The sequence below is a fragment of the Procambarus clarkii genome, chromosome 40, assembly GCF_040958095.1.
Source record: "Procambarus clarkii isolate CNS0578487 chromosome 40, FALCON_Pclarkii_2.0, whole genome shotgun sequence".
In the NCBI taxonomy this organism is placed as follows: Eukaryota; Metazoa; Arthropoda; class Malacostraca; order Decapoda; family Cambaridae; genus Procambarus; species Procambarus clarkii.
In genome coordinates, this window is record NC_091189.1 from 41,792,438 (window position 1) to 41,812,555 (window position 20,118).

General features: G+C 54.4%; 1 protein-coding gene across 1 annotated transcript; it reads left to right on the forward strand.

Moving 5' to 3' along the window:
- The first annotated feature begins 3,010 nt into the window (after positions 1 to 3,010).
- LOC138372907 (proteoglycan 4-like) lies at positions 3,011 to 11,959 on the forward strand. The gene is made up of 2 exons (XM_069338582.1): positions 3,011 to 3,055; positions 9,557 to 11,959. Exons 1-2 carry the CDS (start codon positions 3,011 to 3,013, stop codon positions 11,957 to 11,959), a joined length of 2,448 nt encoding a protein of 815 aa, XP_069194683.1.
- The last annotated feature ends 8,159 nt before the right edge of the window (positions 11,960 to 20,118 follow it).

The window sequence follows — 20,118 nt, forward strand, 5'->3', positions numbered from 1 at the left end:
GTTGGTCGTGTTACACCAGGGTGTTGGTCGTGTTACACCAGGGTGTTGGTCGTGTTACACCTGGGTGTTGGTCGTGTTACACCTGGGTGTTGGTCGTGTTACACCAGGGTGTTGGTCTGTTACACCAGGGTGTTGGTCGTGTTACACCAGGGTGTTGGTCGTGTTACACCAGGGTGTTGGTCGTGTTACACCAGGGTGTTGGTCGTGTTACACCAGGGTGTTGGTCTGTTACACCTGGGTGTTGGTCGTGTTACACCAGGGTGTTGGTCGTGTTACACCAGGGTGTTGGTCGTGTTACACCAGGGTGTTGGTCGTGTTACACCAGGGTGTTGGTCGTGTTACACCAGGGTGTTGGTCGTGTTACACCAGGGGTGTTGGTCGTGTTACACCAGGGTGTTGGTCTGTTACACCTGGGTGTTGGTCGTGTTACACCAGGGTGTTGGTCGTGTTACACCAGGGTGTTGGTCGTGTTACACCAGGGTGTTGGTCGTGTTACACCAGGGTGTTGGTCGTGTTACACCAGGGTGTTGGTCTGTTACACCTGGGTGTTGGTCGTGTTACACCAGGGTGTTGGTCTGTTACACCAGGGTGTTGGTCGTGTTACACCAGGGTGTTGGTCGTGTTACACCTAGGTGTTGGTCGTGTTACACCTGGGTGTTGGTCTTGTTACACCAGGGTGTTGGTCGTGTTACACCAGGGTGTTGGTCGTGTTACACCAGGGTGTTGGTCGTGTTACACCAGGGTGTTGGTCTGTTACACCAGGGTGTTGGTCTGTTACACCAGGGTGTTGGTCGTGTTACACCAGGGTGTTGGTCTGTTACACCAGGGTGTTGGTCTGTTACACCAGGGTGTTGGTCTGTTACACCTGGGTGTTGGTCGTGTTACACCAGGGTGTTGGTCTTGTTACACCAGGGTGTTGGTCGTGTTACACCAGGGTGTTGGTCGTGTTACACCAGGGTGTTGGTCGTGTTACACCAGGGTGTTGGTCGTGTTACACCTGGGTGTTGGTCGTGTTACACCAGGGTGTTGGTCGTGTTACACCTGGGTGTTGGTCGTGTTACACCAGGGTGTTGGTCGTGTTACACCAGGGTGTTGGTCTGTTACACCAGGGTGTTGGTCTGTTACACCAGGGTGTTGGTCGTGTTACACCAGGGTGTTGGTCGTGTTACACCTGGGTGTTGGTCGTGTTACACCAGGGTGTTGGTCGTGTTACACCTGGGTGTTGGTCGTGTTACACCAGGGTGTTGGTCGTGTTACACCAGGGTGTTGGTCGTGTTACACCTGGGTGTTGGTCTTGTTACACCAGGGTGTTGGTCGTGTTACACCAGGGTGTTGGTCGTGTTACACCAGGGTGTTGGTCGTGTTACACCAGGGTGTTGGTCTGTTACACCTGGGTGTTGGTCGTGTTACACCAGGGTGTTGGTCGTGTTACACCAGGGTGTTGGTGTTACACCAGGGTGTTGGTCGTGTTACACCAGGGTGTTGGTCGTGTTACACCTGGGTGTTGGTCGTGTTACACCAGGGTGTTGGTCGTGTTACACCAGGGTGTTGGTCTTGTTACACCAGGGTGTTGGTCGTGTTACACCAGGGTGTTGGTCTGTTACACCTGGGTGTTGGTCTGTTACACCTGGGTGTTGGTCGTGTTACACCAGGGTGTTGGTCGTGTTACACCAGGGTGTTGGTCTTGTTACACCAGGGTGTTGGTCGTGTTACACCAGGGTGTTGGTCTGTTACACCTGGGTGTTGGTCGTGTTACACCAGGGTGTTGGTCTGTTACACCTGGGTGTTGGTCGTGTTACACCAGGGTGTTGGTCGTGTTACACCAGGGTGTTGGTCGTGTTACACCAGGGTGTTGGTCGTGTTACACCAGGGTGTTGGTCGTGTTACACCTGGGTGTTGGTCGTGTTACACCTGGGTGTTGGTCGTGTTACACCAGGGTGTTGGTCTTGTTACACCAGGGTGTTGGTCGTGTTACACCAGGGTGTTGGTCTGTTACACCTGGGTCTTGGTCTGTTACACCAGGGTGTTGGTCGGGTTACACCAGGGTGTTGGTCGTGTTACAACATAGTCTTGATCTTCCCCCTGTTACAGGATGTTATTATTTTGTTCAATACACTTTGATATATCTCAATGTAATAGAGACATAAGAGAGGAGATATCGTCCTCGAGTGCTCTAATGAGACGGAAGTGTTACGTTAAGAGTGTTATGTAAGCGCGTACTCGCTAATTATGTTAACACACTCCTCATAGTAAGGTGTGAGGATACGATCATACTGCTTCTGGGGCTCCTGACTCTTTTGAGAAGTAAATATATCTATTAAAGAGAATGTTGTTTCAGGTTGGAGGCCAGGAGCTTAGGTCTGTCCTTCCCCACTGATCCATGATGAAACATCGTGGTGTGGGAGTGTCATAGGCCAGTCTGTTTCGGCCTAAGTGACACCTTTAAATATCTTGATACCAACCTCCATGCGATTCTCAGGACCTCTGAAGTGAAAATGTTGATGTGTATTCCGTTTTAATCAGTCTTAAGCATTGGTGTATGCGTTAGTGTATAGTATAACAAGCTGTTCTCACGGGAGACTTGTTTACAATTATGTATAATGCAGTATGTATAGGCTTATGTAACAATATACATATGGAATTTAAACCATTTAGGTAATGTAAGCTAATGTCATTAACCTGTGGATTACCTTTGCGTGGTAGCTATTTATCCAGTTATTGTTATCACAGTCCGGCTTAAAGGGGCCTCTTCAGGCGGGTGCCTGGTCTATGAGGCCATTTGTCTTGGCACCCGCACGGCTACACAGGTGCCGGCCCCACACAGGTGCCGGCCCCACACAGGTGCCGGGCGGTTTACTCTATACAAAAATTGCCTTGTTCAATGACAAGATACAAAGGACTCTATTAAAACCGGAAAAAATAGTACATTTATAACTGGTAAATCCAAATACCTTTTATAGCGAAATAAAAATCTGATTAGTTTTTGAGCATGTTTGGAAATGCCGGGAAAATGTTGTGTGGGGAGAACAAATTAGATGAAGAACAGCTGTCGCAGGTATTGGCATAGAACAGTATATCATTGTCTGTGTCCGAGCGCAGTGACTCCTAAGGTCTTCAGGCTAAATATGAGAGACTAGAACCAAATATCGACTAAATAAATAACTTTAGCTAGCATAAATATCTTCTTTTATCTTAGCCTAAATAGCCTATTATATTTTAATAAAATATTCTATTCTTGTTTAAATAGTCTAGCCTAAGAAAATACCCTTGCTTTGCCTAGCTTAGCTTTAATATCTAAGTCTAAATGACCAGTCTAGCTTAGTCCAGCCTAGCCCAGTCTAGCCCAGCCTAGCCCAGCCTAGTCCAGTCTAGTCCAGCCTAGCCCAGCCTAGCTCAATGTAGCCCAGCCTAGCCCAGCCCAGCCCAGCCTAGCCCAGCCTAGCCCAGCCTAGCCCAGCCTAGCCCAGCCTAGCCCAGCCTAGCCCAGCCTAGCCCAGCGTAGCCCAGCCTAGCCCAGGCTAGCCCAGCGTAGCCCAGCCTAGCCCAGCCTAGCCCAGCCTAGCCCAGCCTAGCCCAGCCTAGGCCAGCCTAGCCCAGCCTAGCCCAGCGTAGCCCAGCCTAGCCCAGCCTAACCCAGCCTAGCCCAGCCTAGCCCAGCCTAGCCCAGCCTAGCCCAGCCTAGGCCAGCCTAGCCCAGCCTAGCCCAGCGTAGCCCAGCCTAGCCCAGCCTAGCCCAGCCTAGCCCAGCCTAGCCCAGCCTAGCCCAGCCTAACCCAGCCTAGCCCAGCCTAGCCCAGCCTAGGCCAGCCTAGCCCAGCCTAGCCCAGCCTAGCCCAGTCTAGCCCAGCCTAGCCCAGCCTAGCCCAGCCTAGCCCAGCCTAGCCCAGCCTAGCCCAGCCTAACCCAGCCTAACCCAGCCTAGCCCAGCCTAGCCCAGCCTAGGCCAGCCTAGCCCAGCCTAGCCCAGCCTAGCCCAGCCTAGCCCAGCGTAGCCCAGCCTAGCCCAGCCTAACCCAGCCTAGCCCAGCCTAGCCCAGCCTAGGCCAGCCTAGCCCAGCCTAGCCCAGCCTAGCCCAGCCTAGCCCAGCCTAGCCCAGCCTAGCCCAGCCTAGCCCAGCCTAGCCCAGCGTAGCCCAGCCTAGCCCAGCCTAGCCCAGCGTAGCCCAGCCTAGCCCAGCGTAGCCCAGCCTAGCCCAGCCTAGCCCAGCCTAGCCCAGCCTAGCCCAGCCTAGCCCACCGTAGGCCAAATATACCGCTGGTAGTTGATCGCTTTTAGCAAATCTGAGAAAAAATTATTCCCATATTGACACTTTTAAAAGTCAAGATATTTTTGTTATTTTTCATATACAAATTTTACTTGTTTTGTTTCTTTGTTTTTATCGTAAATGTTTTTTTGTGTTTTAAACATTCAGTCAGACTTGACAGGTGATGATTCATGCTGTCAACACAGACTTGACAGGTGATGATTCATGCTGTCAACACAGACTTGACAGGTGATGATTCATGCTGTCAACACAGACTTGACAGGTGATGATTCATGCTGTCAACACAGACTTGACAGGTGATGATTCATGCTGTCAACACAGACTTGACAGTTGATGATTCATGCTGTCAACACAGACTTGACAGGTGATGATTCATGCTGTCAACACAGACTTGACAGTTGATGATTCATGCTGTCAACACAGACTTGACAGGTGATGATTCATGCTGTCAACACAGACTTGACAGGTGATGATTCATGCTGTCAACACAGACTTGACAGGTGATGATTCATGCTGTCAACACAGACTTGACAGGTGATGATTCATGCTGTCAACACAGACTTGACAGGTGATGATTCATGCTGTCAACACAGACTTGACAGGTGATGATTCATGCTGTCAACACAGACTTGACAGGTGATGATTCATGCTGTCAACACAGACTTGACAAGTGATGATTCATGCTGTCAACACAGACTTGACAGGTGATGATTCATGCTGTCAACACAGACTTGACAGGTGATGATTCATGCTGTCAACACAGACTTGACAGGTGATGATTCATGCTGTCAACACAGACTTGACAGGTGGTGATTCATGCTGTCAACACAGACTTGACAGGTGATGATTCATGCTGTCAACACAGACTTGACAGGTGATGATTCATGCTGTCAACACAGACTTGACAGGTGATGATTCATGCTGTCAACACAGACTTGACAGGTGATGATTCATGCTGTCAACACAGACTTGACAGGTGATGATTCATGCTGTCAACACAGACTTGACAGGTGATGATTCATGCTGTCAACACAGACTTGACAGGTGATGATTCATGCTGTCAACACAGACTTGACAGGTGGTGATTCATGCTGTCAACACAGACTTGACAGGTGATGATTCATGCTGTCAACACAGACTTGACAGGTGATGATTCATGCTGTCAACACAGACTTGACAGGTGATGATTCATGCTGTCAACACAGACTTGACAGGTGATGATTCATGCTGTCAACACAGACTTGACAGGTGATGATTCATGCTGTCAACACAGACTTGACTGGGATATTAATGACGTCACCAGGAACTTGACTGGAAGATATTAATGACGTCACCAGGAACTTGACTGGAAGATATTAATGACGTCACCAGGTACTTGACAGGAAGATATTAATGACGTCACCAAAGACTTGACTGTAAGATATTAATGACGTCACCAGGGACTTGACAGGAAGATATTAATGACGTCACCAGGGACTTGACTGAAAAATATTAATGACGTCACCAGGGACGACTGGAAGATACTAATGACGTCACCAAAGACTTGACAGGAAGATATTAATGACGTCACCAGGGACTTGACAGGAAGATATTAATGACGTCACCAGGGACTTGACAGGAAGATATTAATGACGTCACCAGGGACTTGACAGGAAGATATTAATGACGTCACCAGGGACTTGACAGGAAGATATTAATGACGTCACCAAAGACTTGACTGTAAGATATTAATGACGTCACCAGGGACTTGACAGGAAGATATTAATGACGTCACCAGGGACGACTGGAAGATACTAATGACGTCACCAGGGACTTGACAGGAAGATATTAATGATGTCACCAGGAACTTGATTGAAAAATATTAATGACGTCACCATGGGCATTTATCAGGTAATTATTAATACACTTTGACTTAACAGGAACACTCACTAAGTGTTTACACTTGAAGCGTCAGAAAGTCCCTCACTTCCAACAGACACTTAAAATACAACTGTGGGAATTGTATTTTACTCCGAACGTTAAATGATTTTATTACGTTTGACACAATGATAACATGTTGGATTATATTTACATAGTTTATCCTAAACGTTTTGGTGGTGAAATGTGTGGAACATTGTGTTTTGTTGTGTGGAATGTTGCCAGGTGTGTGTGCTGGTGTGGAATGTTGCCAGGTGTGTGTGCTGGTGTGGAATGTTGCCAGGTGTGTGCTGGTGTTAATATGTGCCACAATGGGCGCCATTATTGATCTGTGTATTGATGGTTGTAATGTGACCCCCCCCCCCCTCTCTCTCTCTCTCTCTCTCTCTCTCTCTCTCTCTCTCTCTCTCTCTCTCTCTCTCTCTCTCTCTCTCTCTCTCTCTCTCTCTCTTTCTCTCTCTGTCTCTCTCTCTCTCTCTCTCTCTCTCTCTCTCTCTCTCTCTCTCTCTCTCTCTCTCTCTCTCTCTCTCTCTCTCTCTCTCTCTCTCTCTCTCTCTCTCACTTTACACAGAAAGTGTACACTCCAGTAATGACATAGTTGCGAGAGGTATTGAGTACCTGCAGCCCGGCCTCGTAGAGGTAACTCACACCTCAGTACCTCCAGCCCGGCTTCGTAGAGGTAACTCACACCTCAGTACCTGTAGCCCGGCCTCGTAGAGGTAACTCACACCTCAGTACCTGTAGCCCGGCCTCGTAGAGGTAACTCACACCTCAGTACCTGTAGCCCGGCCTCGTAGAGGTAACTCACACCTCAGTACCTGTAGGCCGGCCTCGTAGAGGTAACTCACACCTCAGTACCTGTAGCCCGGCCTCGTAGAGGTAACTCACACCTCAGTACCTGTAGCCCGGCCTCGTAGAGGTAACTCACACCTCAGTACCTGTAGCCCGGCCTCGTAGAGGTAACTCACACCTCAGTACCTGTAGCCCGGCCTCGTAGAGGTAACTCACACCTCAGTACCTGTAGCCCGGCCTCGTAGAGGTAGCTCACACCTCAGTACCTCCAGCCCGGCCTCGTAGAGGTAACTCACACCTCAGTACCTCCAGCCCGGCCTCGTAGAGGTAACTCACACCTCAGTACCTGTAGCCCGGCCTCGTAGAGGTAACTCACACCTCAGTACCTGTAGCCCGGCCTCGTAGAGGTAACTCACACCTCAGTACCTGCAGCCCGGCCTCGTAGAGGTAACTCACACCTCAGTACCTGCAGCCCGGCCTCGTAGAGGTAACTCACACCTCAGTACCTGTAGCCCGGCCTCGTAGAGGTAACTCACACCTCAGTACCTGCAGCCCGGCCTCGTAGAGGTAACTCACACCTCAGTACCTGTAGCCCGGCCTCGTAGAGGTAACTCACACCTCAGTACCTGTAGCCCGGCCTCGTAGAGGTAACTCACACCTCAGTACCTGCAGCCCGGCCTCGTAGAGGTAACTCACACCTCAGTACCTGCAGCCCGGCCTCGTAGAGGTAACTCACACCTCAGTACCTGCAGCCCGGCCTCGTAGAGGTAACTCACACCTCAGTACCTTCAGAATGTTAGCTAACTTGGCTCACTCTCCAAGTTCGCAGAGCATTTCACTAAATGTTCCACTCAGGTTCTCTAAACACAAATAGTTAACACTTGAACCAAAACACTTACTCTACACAAGGGTTAACAGCAAAGAAATGTAAACGGGACGAGTAGAGCCTGAGGATAGTTAGGTGAGGTGGGACGCACCTTGGACGAGCATAGACTCTGGGGAGGGGGCCGAGGCTAGTTACCTTACTAACTCCTGCCACATGCTCTCTGTCCTCACTCTGAAGGCAGAGGAGAGACCCAACAAGACAGGGAGGAGACCATCAAGGCAGGGAGGAGACCATCAAGACAGGGCTGAGACCCATCAAGACAGGGCTGAGACCCATCAAGGCAGGGCTGAGACCCATCAAGACAGGGCTGAGACCCCATCAAGACAGGGCTGAGACCCATCAAGGCAGGGCTGAGACCCCATCAAGGCAGGGCTGAGACCCATCAAGGCAGGGAGGAGACCCATCAAGGCAGGGCTGATGTTACCTATCGTTCGTTACGGCTCGTGACCCTACAGCAGCCAAGCTTTAATTACGTCTAGGGATACGAGAAAACTGCTGTTCTCAAGAGCGGGTCACCAGTATAACCCCTTGATAAGTAATGAGCACCTAAATAAAACTCTTCCTTTAGGACTGAAGAATAGATACAAAATATTATATAGATATATATTCAAGGCAGTATAATATAAAAACACAGATGGTAAAGTTAACTTATACAACAAACCAAAGTATTGTCATTTCACTTAATATAATATAATAAAATATGGCACAACAAGAAGTAACAGACTTATCTCCCACATGTTACTCTTCCTGGTCCCCCGAAGCTACTGAACTCTCGCTCTGTCGCCACCCAAATTCTCACCTCCCATCTGCCTCATCCCAGGATGAGGGATGGAAACTAAGGACTTTTTAATATTTAAAACTAATTGAACAACCACTTGTTCTCAAAACACACAAGAATGCAAATTACAGATAACAGTTACTTACAAAATATATAAGTACAATGCCACCTGTTTAATTACAGAAAATAAACAATTACCTAACTAAATAAAAGTGACATCTGGAACTCTCAACTGAACAGGTCCAGCTTCCCGAATCAAACAGGTAATAGACGTGTGCAAAGCAACCGCGCTCCTGTCTCCACTGACGCTGCCACACCACACGATAATTTACAAAACACAATGTGTGTACATATACAGGCACTGATATAATAGAACAAAAAAAAAAATTATTTTAAATTTATATACGAATTCTGCTAGGAGTACGTAACAGCTGAGACCCATCAAGACAGGGATGAGACCCCATCAAGACAGGGCTGAGACCCATCAAGGCAGGGCTGAGACCCATCAAGACAGGGCTGAGACCCATCAAGGCAGGGCTGAGACCCATCAAGACAGGGCTGAGACCCCATCAAGGCAGGGCTGAGACCCATCAAGACAGGGCTGAGACCCATCAAGGCAGGGCTGAGACCCCATCAAGGCAGGGCTGAGACCCATCAAGGCAGGGCTGAGACCCATCAAGACAGGGCTAAGACCCATCAAGACAGGGCTGAGACTCACCAAGACAGGGCTGAGACCCATCAAGACAGGGCTGAGACCCATCAAGACAGGGCTGAGACCCATCAAGGCAGGGCTGAGACCCCATCAAGGCAGGGCTGAGACCCATCAAGGCAGGGCTGAGACCACATCAAGGCAGAGCTGAGACCCATCAAGGCAGGGCTGAGACCCCATCAAGGCAGGGCTGAGACCCATCAAGGCAGAGAAGAGACCCCATCAAGGCAGGGCTGAGACCCATCAAGACAGGGCTGAGACCCATCAAGGCAGAGAAGAGACCCTCCAAGACAGGGCTGAGACCCATCAAGACAGGGCTGAGACCCATCAAGGCAGAGAAGAGACCCACCAAGACAGGGCTGAGACCCACCGAGACAGGGCTGAGACCCACCAAGACAGGGCTGAGACCCATCAAGACAGGGAAGAGACCAGCCAAGACAGGGCTGAGACCCACCAAGACAGGGCTGAGACCCATCAAGACAGGGCTGAGACCCACCAAGACAGGGCTGAGACCCACCAAGACAGGGAAGAGACCCACCAAGACAGGGAAGAGACCCACCAAGACAGGGAAGAGACCAGCCAAGACAGGGCTGAGACCCACCAAGACAGGGCTGAGACCCACCAAGACAGGGCTGAGACCCACCAAGACAGGGAAGAGACCCACCAAGACAGGGAAGAGACCCACCAAGACAGGGAAGAGACCAGCCAAGACAGGGCTGAGACCCATCAAGACAGGGAAGAGACCAGCCAAGACAGGGCTGAGACCCATCAAGACAGGGCTGAGACCCACCAAGACAGGGCTGAGACCCACCAAGACAGGGCTGAGACCCACCAAGACAGGGCTGAGACCCATCAAGACAGGGAAGAGACCAGCCAAGACAGGGCTGAGACCCATCAAGACAGGGAAGAGACCAGCCAAGACAGGGCTGAGACCCATCAAGACAGGGCTGAGACCCATCAAGACAGGGCTGAGACCCATCAAGACAGGGCTGAGACCCACCAAGACAGGGAAGAGACCAGCCAAGACAGGGAAGAGACCAGCCAAGACAGGGCTGAGACCCATCAAGACAGGGAAGAGACCAGCCAAGACAGGGAAGAGACCAGCCAAGACAGGGCTGAGACTCACCAAGACAGGGCTGAGACCCATCAAGACAGGGCTGAGACCCACCAAGACAGGGAAGAGACCAGCCAAGACAGGGCTGAGACTCACCAAGACAGGGCTGAGACCCATCAAGACAGGGCTGAGACCCACCAAGACAGGGAAGAGACCCACCAAGACAGGGCTGAGACCCACCAAGACAGGGAAGAGACCCACCAAGACAGGGAAGAGACCCACCAAGACAGGGAAGAGACCCACCAAGACAGGGCTGAGACCCACCAAGACAGGGAAGAGACCAGCCAAGACAGGGAAGAGACCAGCCAAGACAGGGCTGAGACCCATCAAGACAGGGAAGAGACCAGCCAAGACAGGGCTGAGACCCATCAAGACAGGGCTGAGACCCACCAAGACAGGGCTGAGACCCATCAAGACAGGGAAGAGACCAGCCAAGACAGGGCTGAGACCCACCAAGACAGGGCTGAGACCCACCAAGACAGGGCTGAGACCCACCAAGACAGGGCTGAGACCCACCAAGACAGGGAAGAGACCCACCAAGACAGGGAAGAGACCCACCAAGACAGGGCTGAGACCCACCAAGACAGGGCTGAGACCCACCAAGACAGGGCTGAGACCCACCAAGACAGGGCTGAGACCCACCAAGACAGGGAAGAGACCAGCCAAGACAGGGCTGAGACCCACCAAGACAGGGCTGAGACCCATCAAGACAGGGCTGAGACCCACCAAGACAGGGAAGAGACCCACCAAGACAGGGCTGAGACCCACCAAGACAGGGAAGAGACCCACCAAGACAGGGCTGAGACCCACCAAGACAGGGCTGAGACCCACCAAGACAGGGCTGAGACCCACCAAGACAGGGAAGAGACCCACCAAGACAGGGCTGAGACCCACCAAGACAGGGCTGAGACCCACCAAGACAGGGAAGAGACCCACCAAGACAGGGAAGAGACCCACCAAGACAGGGCTGAGACCCACCAAGACAGGGAAGAGACCCACCAAGACAGGGCTGAGACCCATCAAGACAGGGCTGAGACCCACCAAGACAGGGAAGAGACCCACCAAGACAGGGCTGAGACCCATCAAGACAGGGCTGAGACCCACCAAGACAGGGCTGAGACCCATCAAGACAGGGCTGAGACCCACCAAGACAGGGAAGAGACCCATCAAGACAGGGCTGAGAACCACCAAGACAGGGCTGAGACCCACCAAGACAGGGCTGAGACCCACCAAGACAGGGAAGAGACCCACCAAGACAGGGCTGAGACCCATCAAGACAGGGCTGAGAACCACCAAGACAGGGAAGAGACCCACCAAGACAGGGAAGAGACCCACCAAGACAGGGAAGAGACCCACCAAGACAGGGAAGAGACCCACCAAGACAGGGAAGAGACCCACCAAGACAGGGAAGAGACCCACCAAGACAGGGAAGAGACCCACCAAGACAGGGCTGAGAGCCGTCAAGCCGTCAAGCCTTATCCTGTCGTCAAGTTGGTGAAGGGCAAACACTCATTAACCCTTAAACTGCTCACGTCGCCATTGATCCATATGAAATGTGAATATATTTTTTAATACCGTGCTGGAGGACTTGAAACGCTAGGCAGTGTAAGGGTTGAAGTGGATTTTAAAATTAAAAAAATGTGTTATTGTGAGGTGAAAATGGGAAGTGTGGGGGATAAGAAGTGGGTAACGTATAGAAAACGGACACTGATGAAGAGCAGCGTTAAGAAAATGGAAGATGCGGAAAATCTAGATTAATAGGTAGAGACTGAGATAAAATGTTGGGGTGCTTGAGGTGCGGGGGATTGTGGGTGGTGGGCGTGGGGGAGTGGGTGGTGGGCGTGGGGGAGTAGGTGGTGGGCGTGGGGGAGTGGGTGGTGGGCGTGGGGGAGTGGGTGGTGGACGTGGGGGAGTGGGTGGTGGGCGTGGGGGAGTGGGTGGTGGGCGTGGGGGAGTGGGTGGTGAGCGTGGGGGAGTGGGTGGTGGGTGTGGGGGAGTGGGTGGTGGGCGTGGGGGAGTGGGTGGTGGGCGTGGGGGAGTGGGTGGTGGGTGTGGGGGAGTGGGTGGTGGGCGTGCGGGAGTAGGTGGTGGGCGTGGGGGAGTGGGTGGTGGGTGTGAGGGAGTGGGTGGTGGGCGTGGGGGAGTGGGTGGTGGGCGTGGGGGAGTGGGTGGTGGGCGTGGGGGAGTGGGTGGTGGGTGTGGGGGAGTGGGTGGTGGGCGTGCGGGAGTAGGTGGTGGGCGTGGGGGAGTGGGTGGTGGGTGTGGGGGAGTGGGTGGTGGGCGTGGGGAGTGGGTGGTGGGCGTGGGGGAGTGGGTGGTGGGTGTGGGGGAGTGGGTGGTGGGCGTGGGGGAGTGGGTGGTGGGCGTGGGGGAGTGGGTGGTGGGCGTGGGGGAGTGGGTGGTGGGTGTGGGGGAGTGGGTGGTGGGCGTGGGGGAGTGGGTGGTGGGCGTGGGGGAGTGGGTGGTGGGCGTGGGGGAGTGGGTGGTGGGTGTGGGGGAGTGGGTGGTGGGCGTGCGGGAGTAGGTGGTGGGCGTGGGGGAGTGGGTGGTGGGTGTGGGGGAGTGGGTGGTGGGCGTGGGGGAGTGGGTGGTGGGCGTGGGGGAGTGGGTGGTGGGTGTGGGGGAGTGGGTGGTGGGCGTGCGGGAGTAGGTGGTGGGCGTGGGGGAGTGGGTGGTGGGTGTGGGGGAGTGGGTGGTGGGTGTGGGGGAGTGGGTGGTGGGCGTGGGGGAGTGGGTGGTGGGTGTGGGGGAGTGGGTGGTGGGTGTGGGGGAGTGGGTGGTGGGTGTGGGGGAGTGGGTGGTGGGCGTGGGGGAGTGGGTGGTGGGCGTGGGGGAGTGGGTGGTGGGCGTGGGGGAGTGGGTGGTGGGCGTGGGGGAGTGGGTGGTGGGCGTGGGGGAGTGGGTGGTGGGCGTAGGGGAGTGGGTATTGGGCGTGGGGGAGTGGGTGGTGGGCGTGGGGGAGTGGGTGGTGGGCGTGGGGCAGTGGGTGGTGGGCGTGGGGGAGTGGGTGATGGGCGTGGGGGAGTGGGTGGTGGGCGTGGGGCAGTGGGTGGTGGGCGTGGGGGAGTGGGTGGTGGGTGTGGGGGAGTGGGTGGTGGGCGTGGGGCAGTGGGTGGTGGGCGTGGGGCAGTGGGTGGTGGGCGTGGGGGAGTGGGTGGTGGGCGTGGGGGAGTGGGTGATGGGCGTGGGGGAGTGGGTGGTGGGCGTGGGGGAGTGGGTGGTGGGCGTGGGGCAGTGGGTGGTGGGCGTGGGGGAGTGGGTGGTGGGTGTGGGGGAGTGGGTGGTGGGCGTGGGGCAGTGGGTGGTGGGCGTGGGGGAGTGGGTGGTGGGCGTGGGGGAGTGGGTGGTGGGCGTGGGGCAGTGGGTGGTGGGCGTGGGGGAGTGGGTGATGGGCGTGGGGGAGTGGGTGGTGGGTGTGGGGGAGTGGGTGGTGGGTGTGGGGGAGTGGGTGGTGGGCGTGGGGGAGTGGGTGGTGGGTGTGGGGGAGTGGGTGGTGGGTGTGGGGGAGTGGGTGGTGGGCGTGGGGGAGTGGGTGGTGGGCGTGGGGGAGTGGGTGGTGGGCGTGGGGGAGTGGGTGGTGGGCGTGGGGGAGTGGGTGGTGGGCGTGGGGGAGTGGGTGGTGGGCGTGGGGCAGTGGGTGGTGGGCGTGGGGGAGTGGGTGGTGGGCGTGGGGGAGTGGGTGGTGGGTGTGGGGGAGTGGGTGGTGGGCGTGGGGCAGTGGGTGGTGGGCGTGGGGGAGTGGGTGGTGGGCGTGGGGGAGTGGGTGGTGGGCGTGGGGCAGTGGGTGGTGGGCGTGGGGGAGTGGGTGATGGGCGTGGGGGAGTGGGTGGTGGGCGTAGGGGAGTGGGTGGTGGGCGTGGGGGAGTGGGTGGTGGGCGTGGGGGAGTGGGTGGTGGGCGTGGGGGAGTGGGTGGTGGGCGTGGGGGAGTGGGTGGTGGGCGTGGGGGAGTGGGTGATGGGCGTGGGGGAGTGGGTGGTGGGCGTGGGGCAGTGGGTGGTGGGCGTGGGGGAGTGGGTGGTGGGCGTGGGGGAGTGGGTGGTGGGCGTGGGGCAGTGGGTGGTGGGCGTGGGGGAGTGGGTGGTGGGCGTGGGGGAGTGGGTGGTGGGCGTGGGGCAGTGGGTGGTGGGCGTGGGGGAGTGGGTGGTGGGTGTGGGGGAGTGGGTGGTGGGCGTGGGGCAGTGGGTGGTGGGCGTGGGGGAGTGGGTGGTGGGCGTGGGGGAGTGGGTGGTGGGCGTGGGGCAGTGGGTGGTGGGCGTGGGGGAGTGGGTGATGGGCGTGGGGGAGTGGGTGGTGGGCGTAGGGGAGTGGGTGGTGGGCGTGGGGGAGTGGGTGGTGGGCGTGGGGGAGTGGGTGGTGGGCGTGGGGGAGTGGGTGGTGGGCGTGGGGGAGTGGGTGGTGGGCGTGGGGGAGTGGGTGATGGGCGTGGGGGAGTGGGTGGTGGGCGTGGGGGAGTGGGTGGTGGGCGTGGGGCAGTGGGTGGTGGGCGTGGGGGAGTGGGTGGTGGGCGTGGGGGAGTGGGTGGTGGGCGTGGGGCAGTGGGTGGTGGGCGTGGGGGAGTGGGTGGTGGGTGTGGGGGAGTGGGTGGTGGGCGTGGGGCAGTGGGTGGTGGGCGTGGGGGAGTGGGTGATGGGCGTGGGGGAGTGGGTGGTGGGCGTGGGGGAGTGGGTGGTGGGTGTGGGGGAGTGGGTGGTGGGTGTGGGGGAGTGGGTGGTGGGCGTGGGGGAGTGGGTGGTGGGCGTGGGGGAGTGGGTGGTGGGTGTTGGGGAGTGGGTGGTGGGCGTGGGGCAGTGGGTGGTGGGCGTGGGGGAGTGGGTGGTGGGCGTGGGGGAGTGGGTGATGGGTGTGGGGGAGTGGGTGGTGGGCGTGGGGGAGTGGGTGGTGGGCGTGGGGGAGTGGGTGGTGGGCGTGGGGGAGTGGGTGGTGGGCGTGTGGGAGTGGGTGGTGGGCGTGGGGGAGTGGGTGGTGGGCGTGGGGCAGTGGGTGGTGGGCGTGGGGGAGTGGGTGGTGGACGTGGGGCAGTGGGTGGTGGGCGTGGGGGAGTGGGTGGTGGGCGTGGGGGAGTGGGTGGTGGGCGTGATGGAGTGGGTGGTGGGTGTGGGGGAGTGGGTGGTGGGCGTGGGGGAGTGGGTGGTGGGCGTGGAGTGAGTGCCCAAGGCGTGGGGACAGGTAGGCCGTGCGGACTAACACAGACCAGACAGGAGGACTACCCTGGTAGTACCAGTCATCTCCCAGGATAACTAATAACCAACCCATCTTAGGCATAAATAACCAATAAACTACCTTAAGGACCAAATTAGTACATATATATGGGCGTCATTAGACATTTAATAGTTCAGAGTTGTTTTTATTATGACACGCAACAGTCCATTTTTATACATTCGACCAATAGTTGCTTGAAGTACCATCAATTTCGGAAGACTTGTTCTATACATACAAAATACTCCTCTTTTCCCGATTTCCCAAACATTAAAATAGGCGGAATTGTAATATTTAAATCATCGAAGTGTCATTCCAATTTGAAGCCGTCAGGGACTGCGTCGTAGTTAACCGTGTGACACGTGACATGACACGTGACATGACATGTGACAGGACACGTGACAGGACACGTGACAGGACACGTGACAGGACACGTGACATGACACGTGACAGGACACGTGACATGACATGTGACATGACACGTGACAGGACACGTGACATGACACGTGACAGGACACGTGACAGGACACGTGACATGACACGTGACAGGACACGTGACAGGACAGGTAATTGGGAATGGAAAGATTAAATGGGCTTTGGTGTTTATTTAGGCGGACAACAGTGATGAGAGCCGCTCCGAGCAGTGACACCGGGCCCGGGTGTGTGTGTGTATATGCGACTAACTAAAGGTAATAGGGTAGTGAAGCTGTCTGTTATGGTGTTATACCCTGGTAGCCAGGTGTGTGTGTGTGTGTGTGTGTGTGTGTGTGTGTGTGTGTGTGTGTGTGTGTGTGTGTGTGTGTGTGTGTGTGTGTGTGTGTGTACTCACCTAATTGTCCTTGCGGGGGTTGAGCTCTGGCTCTTTGGTCCCGCCTCTCAACCGTCAATCAACTGGTGTACAGATTCCTGAGCCTACTGGGCTCTATCATATCTACATTTGAAACTGTGTATGGAGTCAGCCTCCACCACACCACTGCCTAATGCATTCCATTTACTAACTACTCTGACACTAAAAAAGTTCTTTCTAACGTCTCTGTGGCTCATTTGGGTACTCAGCTTCCACCTGTGTCCCCTTGTTCGCGTCCCACCAGTGTTGAATAGTTCATCCTTGTTTACCCGGTCGATTCCGCTGAGGATTTTGTAGGTTGTGATCATGTCTCCCCTTACTCTTCTGTCTTCCAGTGTCGTAAGGTGCATTTCCCGCAGCCTTTCCTCATAACTCATGCCTCTTAGTTCCGGGACTAGTCTAGTAGCCTTTGGACTTTTTCCAGCTTCGTCTTGTGCTTGACAAGGTACGGGCTCCATGCTGGGGCCGCATGCTCCAGGATTGGTCTTACATATGTGGTGTACAAGATTCTGAATGATTCCTTACACAGGTTCCTGAACGCCGTTCTGATGTTAGCCAGCCTCGCATATGCCGCAGACGTTATTCTCTTTATGTGGGCTTCAGGAGACAGGTTTGGTGTGATATCAACTCCTAGATCTTTCTCTCTGTCTGTTTCATTAAGTATTTCATCTCCTATTCTGTATCCTGTGCCTGGCCTCCTGTTTCCACTGCCTAGTTTCATTACTTTGCATTTACTCGGGTTGAACTTCAACAGCCATTTGTTGGACCATTCACTCAGTCTATCCAGGTCATCTTGTAGCCTCCTACTATCATCCTCTGTTTCAATCCTCCTCATAATTTTTGCTTCGTCGGCAAACATTGAGAGGAACGAATCTATACCCTCTGGGAGATCATTTACATATACCAGAAACAGTATAGGTCCAAGGACTGACCCCTGCGGGACTCCACTTGTGACGGCTCGCCAATCTGAGACCTCACCCCTCACACAGACTCGTTGTCTCCTGTTGCTTAGGTACTCCTCTATCCACCGGAGTACCTTCCCTCTCACTCCAGCCTGCATCTCCAACTTTCGCACTAGCCTCTTGTGTGGCACTATATCAAAGGCTTTCTGACAATCCAAAAATATGTAGTCTGCCCACCCTTCTCTTTCTTGCCTTATTTTTGTTGCCTGGTCGTAGAATTCAAGTAACCCTGTGAGGCAGGACCTGCCATCCCTGAACCCATGTTGATGCTGTGTTACAAAGTTCCTTCGCCCCAGATGCTCCACTAGTTTTTTTCGCACAATCTTCTCCATCAGCTTGCATGGTATGCAGGTTAGGGACACTGGCCTGTAGTTCAGTGCCTCCTGTCTATCCCCTTTCTTGTATATCGGGACTACGTTAGCTGCTTTCCAAATATCTGGCAGTTCCCCTGTTGCCAGTGATTTGGTATACACTATGGAGGGTGGTAGGCACAGTTCTCTTGCTCCTTCCTTTAGAACCCAAGGGGAGATTCCATCTGGGCCTATAGCCCTCGTCACGTCCAACTCTAGTAAACACTTCCTTACTTCCCTACTGGTAATCTCAAACTCTTCCAGTGGTTCCTGGTTAGTTATTCCCTCACTTACCTCTGGAATTTCTCCTTGCTCTAAGGTGAAGACCTCCTGGAATTTCTTATTCAATTCCTCACACACTTCCTTGTCATTTGTAGTGAATCCTTCCGCCCCTATCCTTAATCTCATAACCTGTTCCTTTACTGTTGTTTTTCTCCTAATGTGGCTATGCAACAATTTAGGCTAAGTCTTTGCCTTGCTTGCGATGTCATTTTCGTATTGTCTTTCTGCCTCTCTTCTCATCCTGACATATTCATTCCTGGCATTCTGGTATCTTTCTCTGCTCTCCAGTGTCCTGTTATTCCTATAGTTTCTCCATGCCCTTTTACTTTGCTGCTTAGCTAGCCTACATCTCTGATTAAACCATGGGTTTCTCATCTTCATTTCTCTGTTTTCCTTTTGGACTGGGACAAACTTGTTTGCTGCGTCCTTGCACTTCTGCGTGATGTAATCCATCATATCTTGGGCCGTCTTTCCCCTGAGCTCTGTTTCCCATGCTATATCTGTTAGGAATTTTCTTATCCCCTCATAGTTTCCCTTTCGGTATGCTAACCTTTTGGTTTCTGTATCCCTCCTCGAGTTCAATAACCCTTCTTCAATCAAGTACTCAAACACCAGTACACTGTGGTCGCTCATTCCTACTGGGTCCTCAAAACCGATTTCTCTTATGTCGGAGTCGTTCAGAGTGAAGACTAGGTCGAGTCTCGCTGGTTCGTCATTGCCTCTCATCCTTGTGGGTTCTCCGACATGCTGGGTTAAAAAGTTGCTTGTCACCACCTCCAATAGTTTGGCTCTCCACGTATCCTCGCCTCCATGCGGTTCCTTGTTCTCCCAGTCAATGTTTCCGTGATTGAAGTCGCCCATGATGAGCAGGTGGGATCTATTTCTACAGGCAGCAGAGGCTGCCCTCTCAATTATAGTGTTAACTGCCTTGTTGTTGTTTTCATACTCTTGACTGGGTCTCCTGTCATTTGGTGGAGGGTTGTATATTACTGCTACTACTATTCTTGGTTCTCCCATTGTTATGGTGCCTGCTATGTAGTCTCTGAACTCCTCACAGCCCGGGATAGCCATCTCCTTAAAACTCCATTCCCTTCTCATGAGTAGGGCCACTCCGCCTCCTCCCCTACCTTCCCTCTCTTTCCTTATTACTGTGTACTCCTGGGGAAACACGGCATTCGTTATGATTCCAGAGAGTTTTGTTTCAGTGAGTCCGATTACATCTGGGTTAACTTCTTGTGCTCTTTCCCTTAGTTCACTTGTCTTGCTTGTGATCCCATCTATGTTCGAGTACATCACCCTGAAACTGACTCTCTTCTGCTTCTTTTCTGGGGGGGACCTTTGGGATCTGGGGTGAGTGGGAGCTGGGGGGGATCTGGCACGGGGGGATTGGTGGAGGAGGGAGGGCTTGGGGTGGTGGGGGAGAGGGGGAGGGTACAGGGGGTGGATAAGAGGGGGAGGGTACAGGGGGTGGATAAGAGGGGGAGGGTACAGGGGGTGGGTAAGAGAGGGAGGGTTGGGGAAGCATGGGGGGAGGAGAGGCTGTGGGGGATAGGGGAGATGGGGGGGGGGCTTGGGGGAGAGAAAAGGGTAAAGGGCTTGGGGGGCGTGGGGGAAAAGGGAGGGCTGAGGTGGGTGAGGAAGAGGGGAGGGTTTAGAGGAGTGGGGGAGAGGGGAAGACTTAGGTGGGGTGGGGGAGAGTGGGGGGCTTAGGGGGGAGGGGGGGGAAGGGAGGGCATGGGGGTGGGAGAGACGGGAAGGCATGTGGGAGAATGTGTGTGTGTGTGTGTGTGTGTGTGTGTGTGTGTGTGTGTGTGTGTGTGTGTGTGTGTGTGTGTGTGTGTATGTGTGTGTGTGTGTGTGTTTTGTGTGTGTGTGTGTGTATGTGTGCGTGTGTGTGTGTGTGCGTGTGTGTGTGCGTGTGTGTGTGTGTGTGTGTGTGTGTGTGTGTGTGTGTGTGTGTGTGTGTGTGTGTGTGTGTGTGTGTGTGTGTGTGTGTGTGTGTGTGTGTGTGTGTGTGTG

Excerpts from the sequence above, each read along its gene's own strand:
- LOC138372907 (XM_069338582.1), top strand. The coding sequence starts at position 3,011 with ATGTTGTGTGGGGAGAACAAATTAGATGAAGAACAGCTGTCGCAG. Across the intron at positions 3,056-9,556 it reads ATGAAGAACAGCTGTCGCAG|AGAAGAGACCCCATCAAGGC; the intron begins GTATTGGCATAG and ends CCATCAAGGCAG.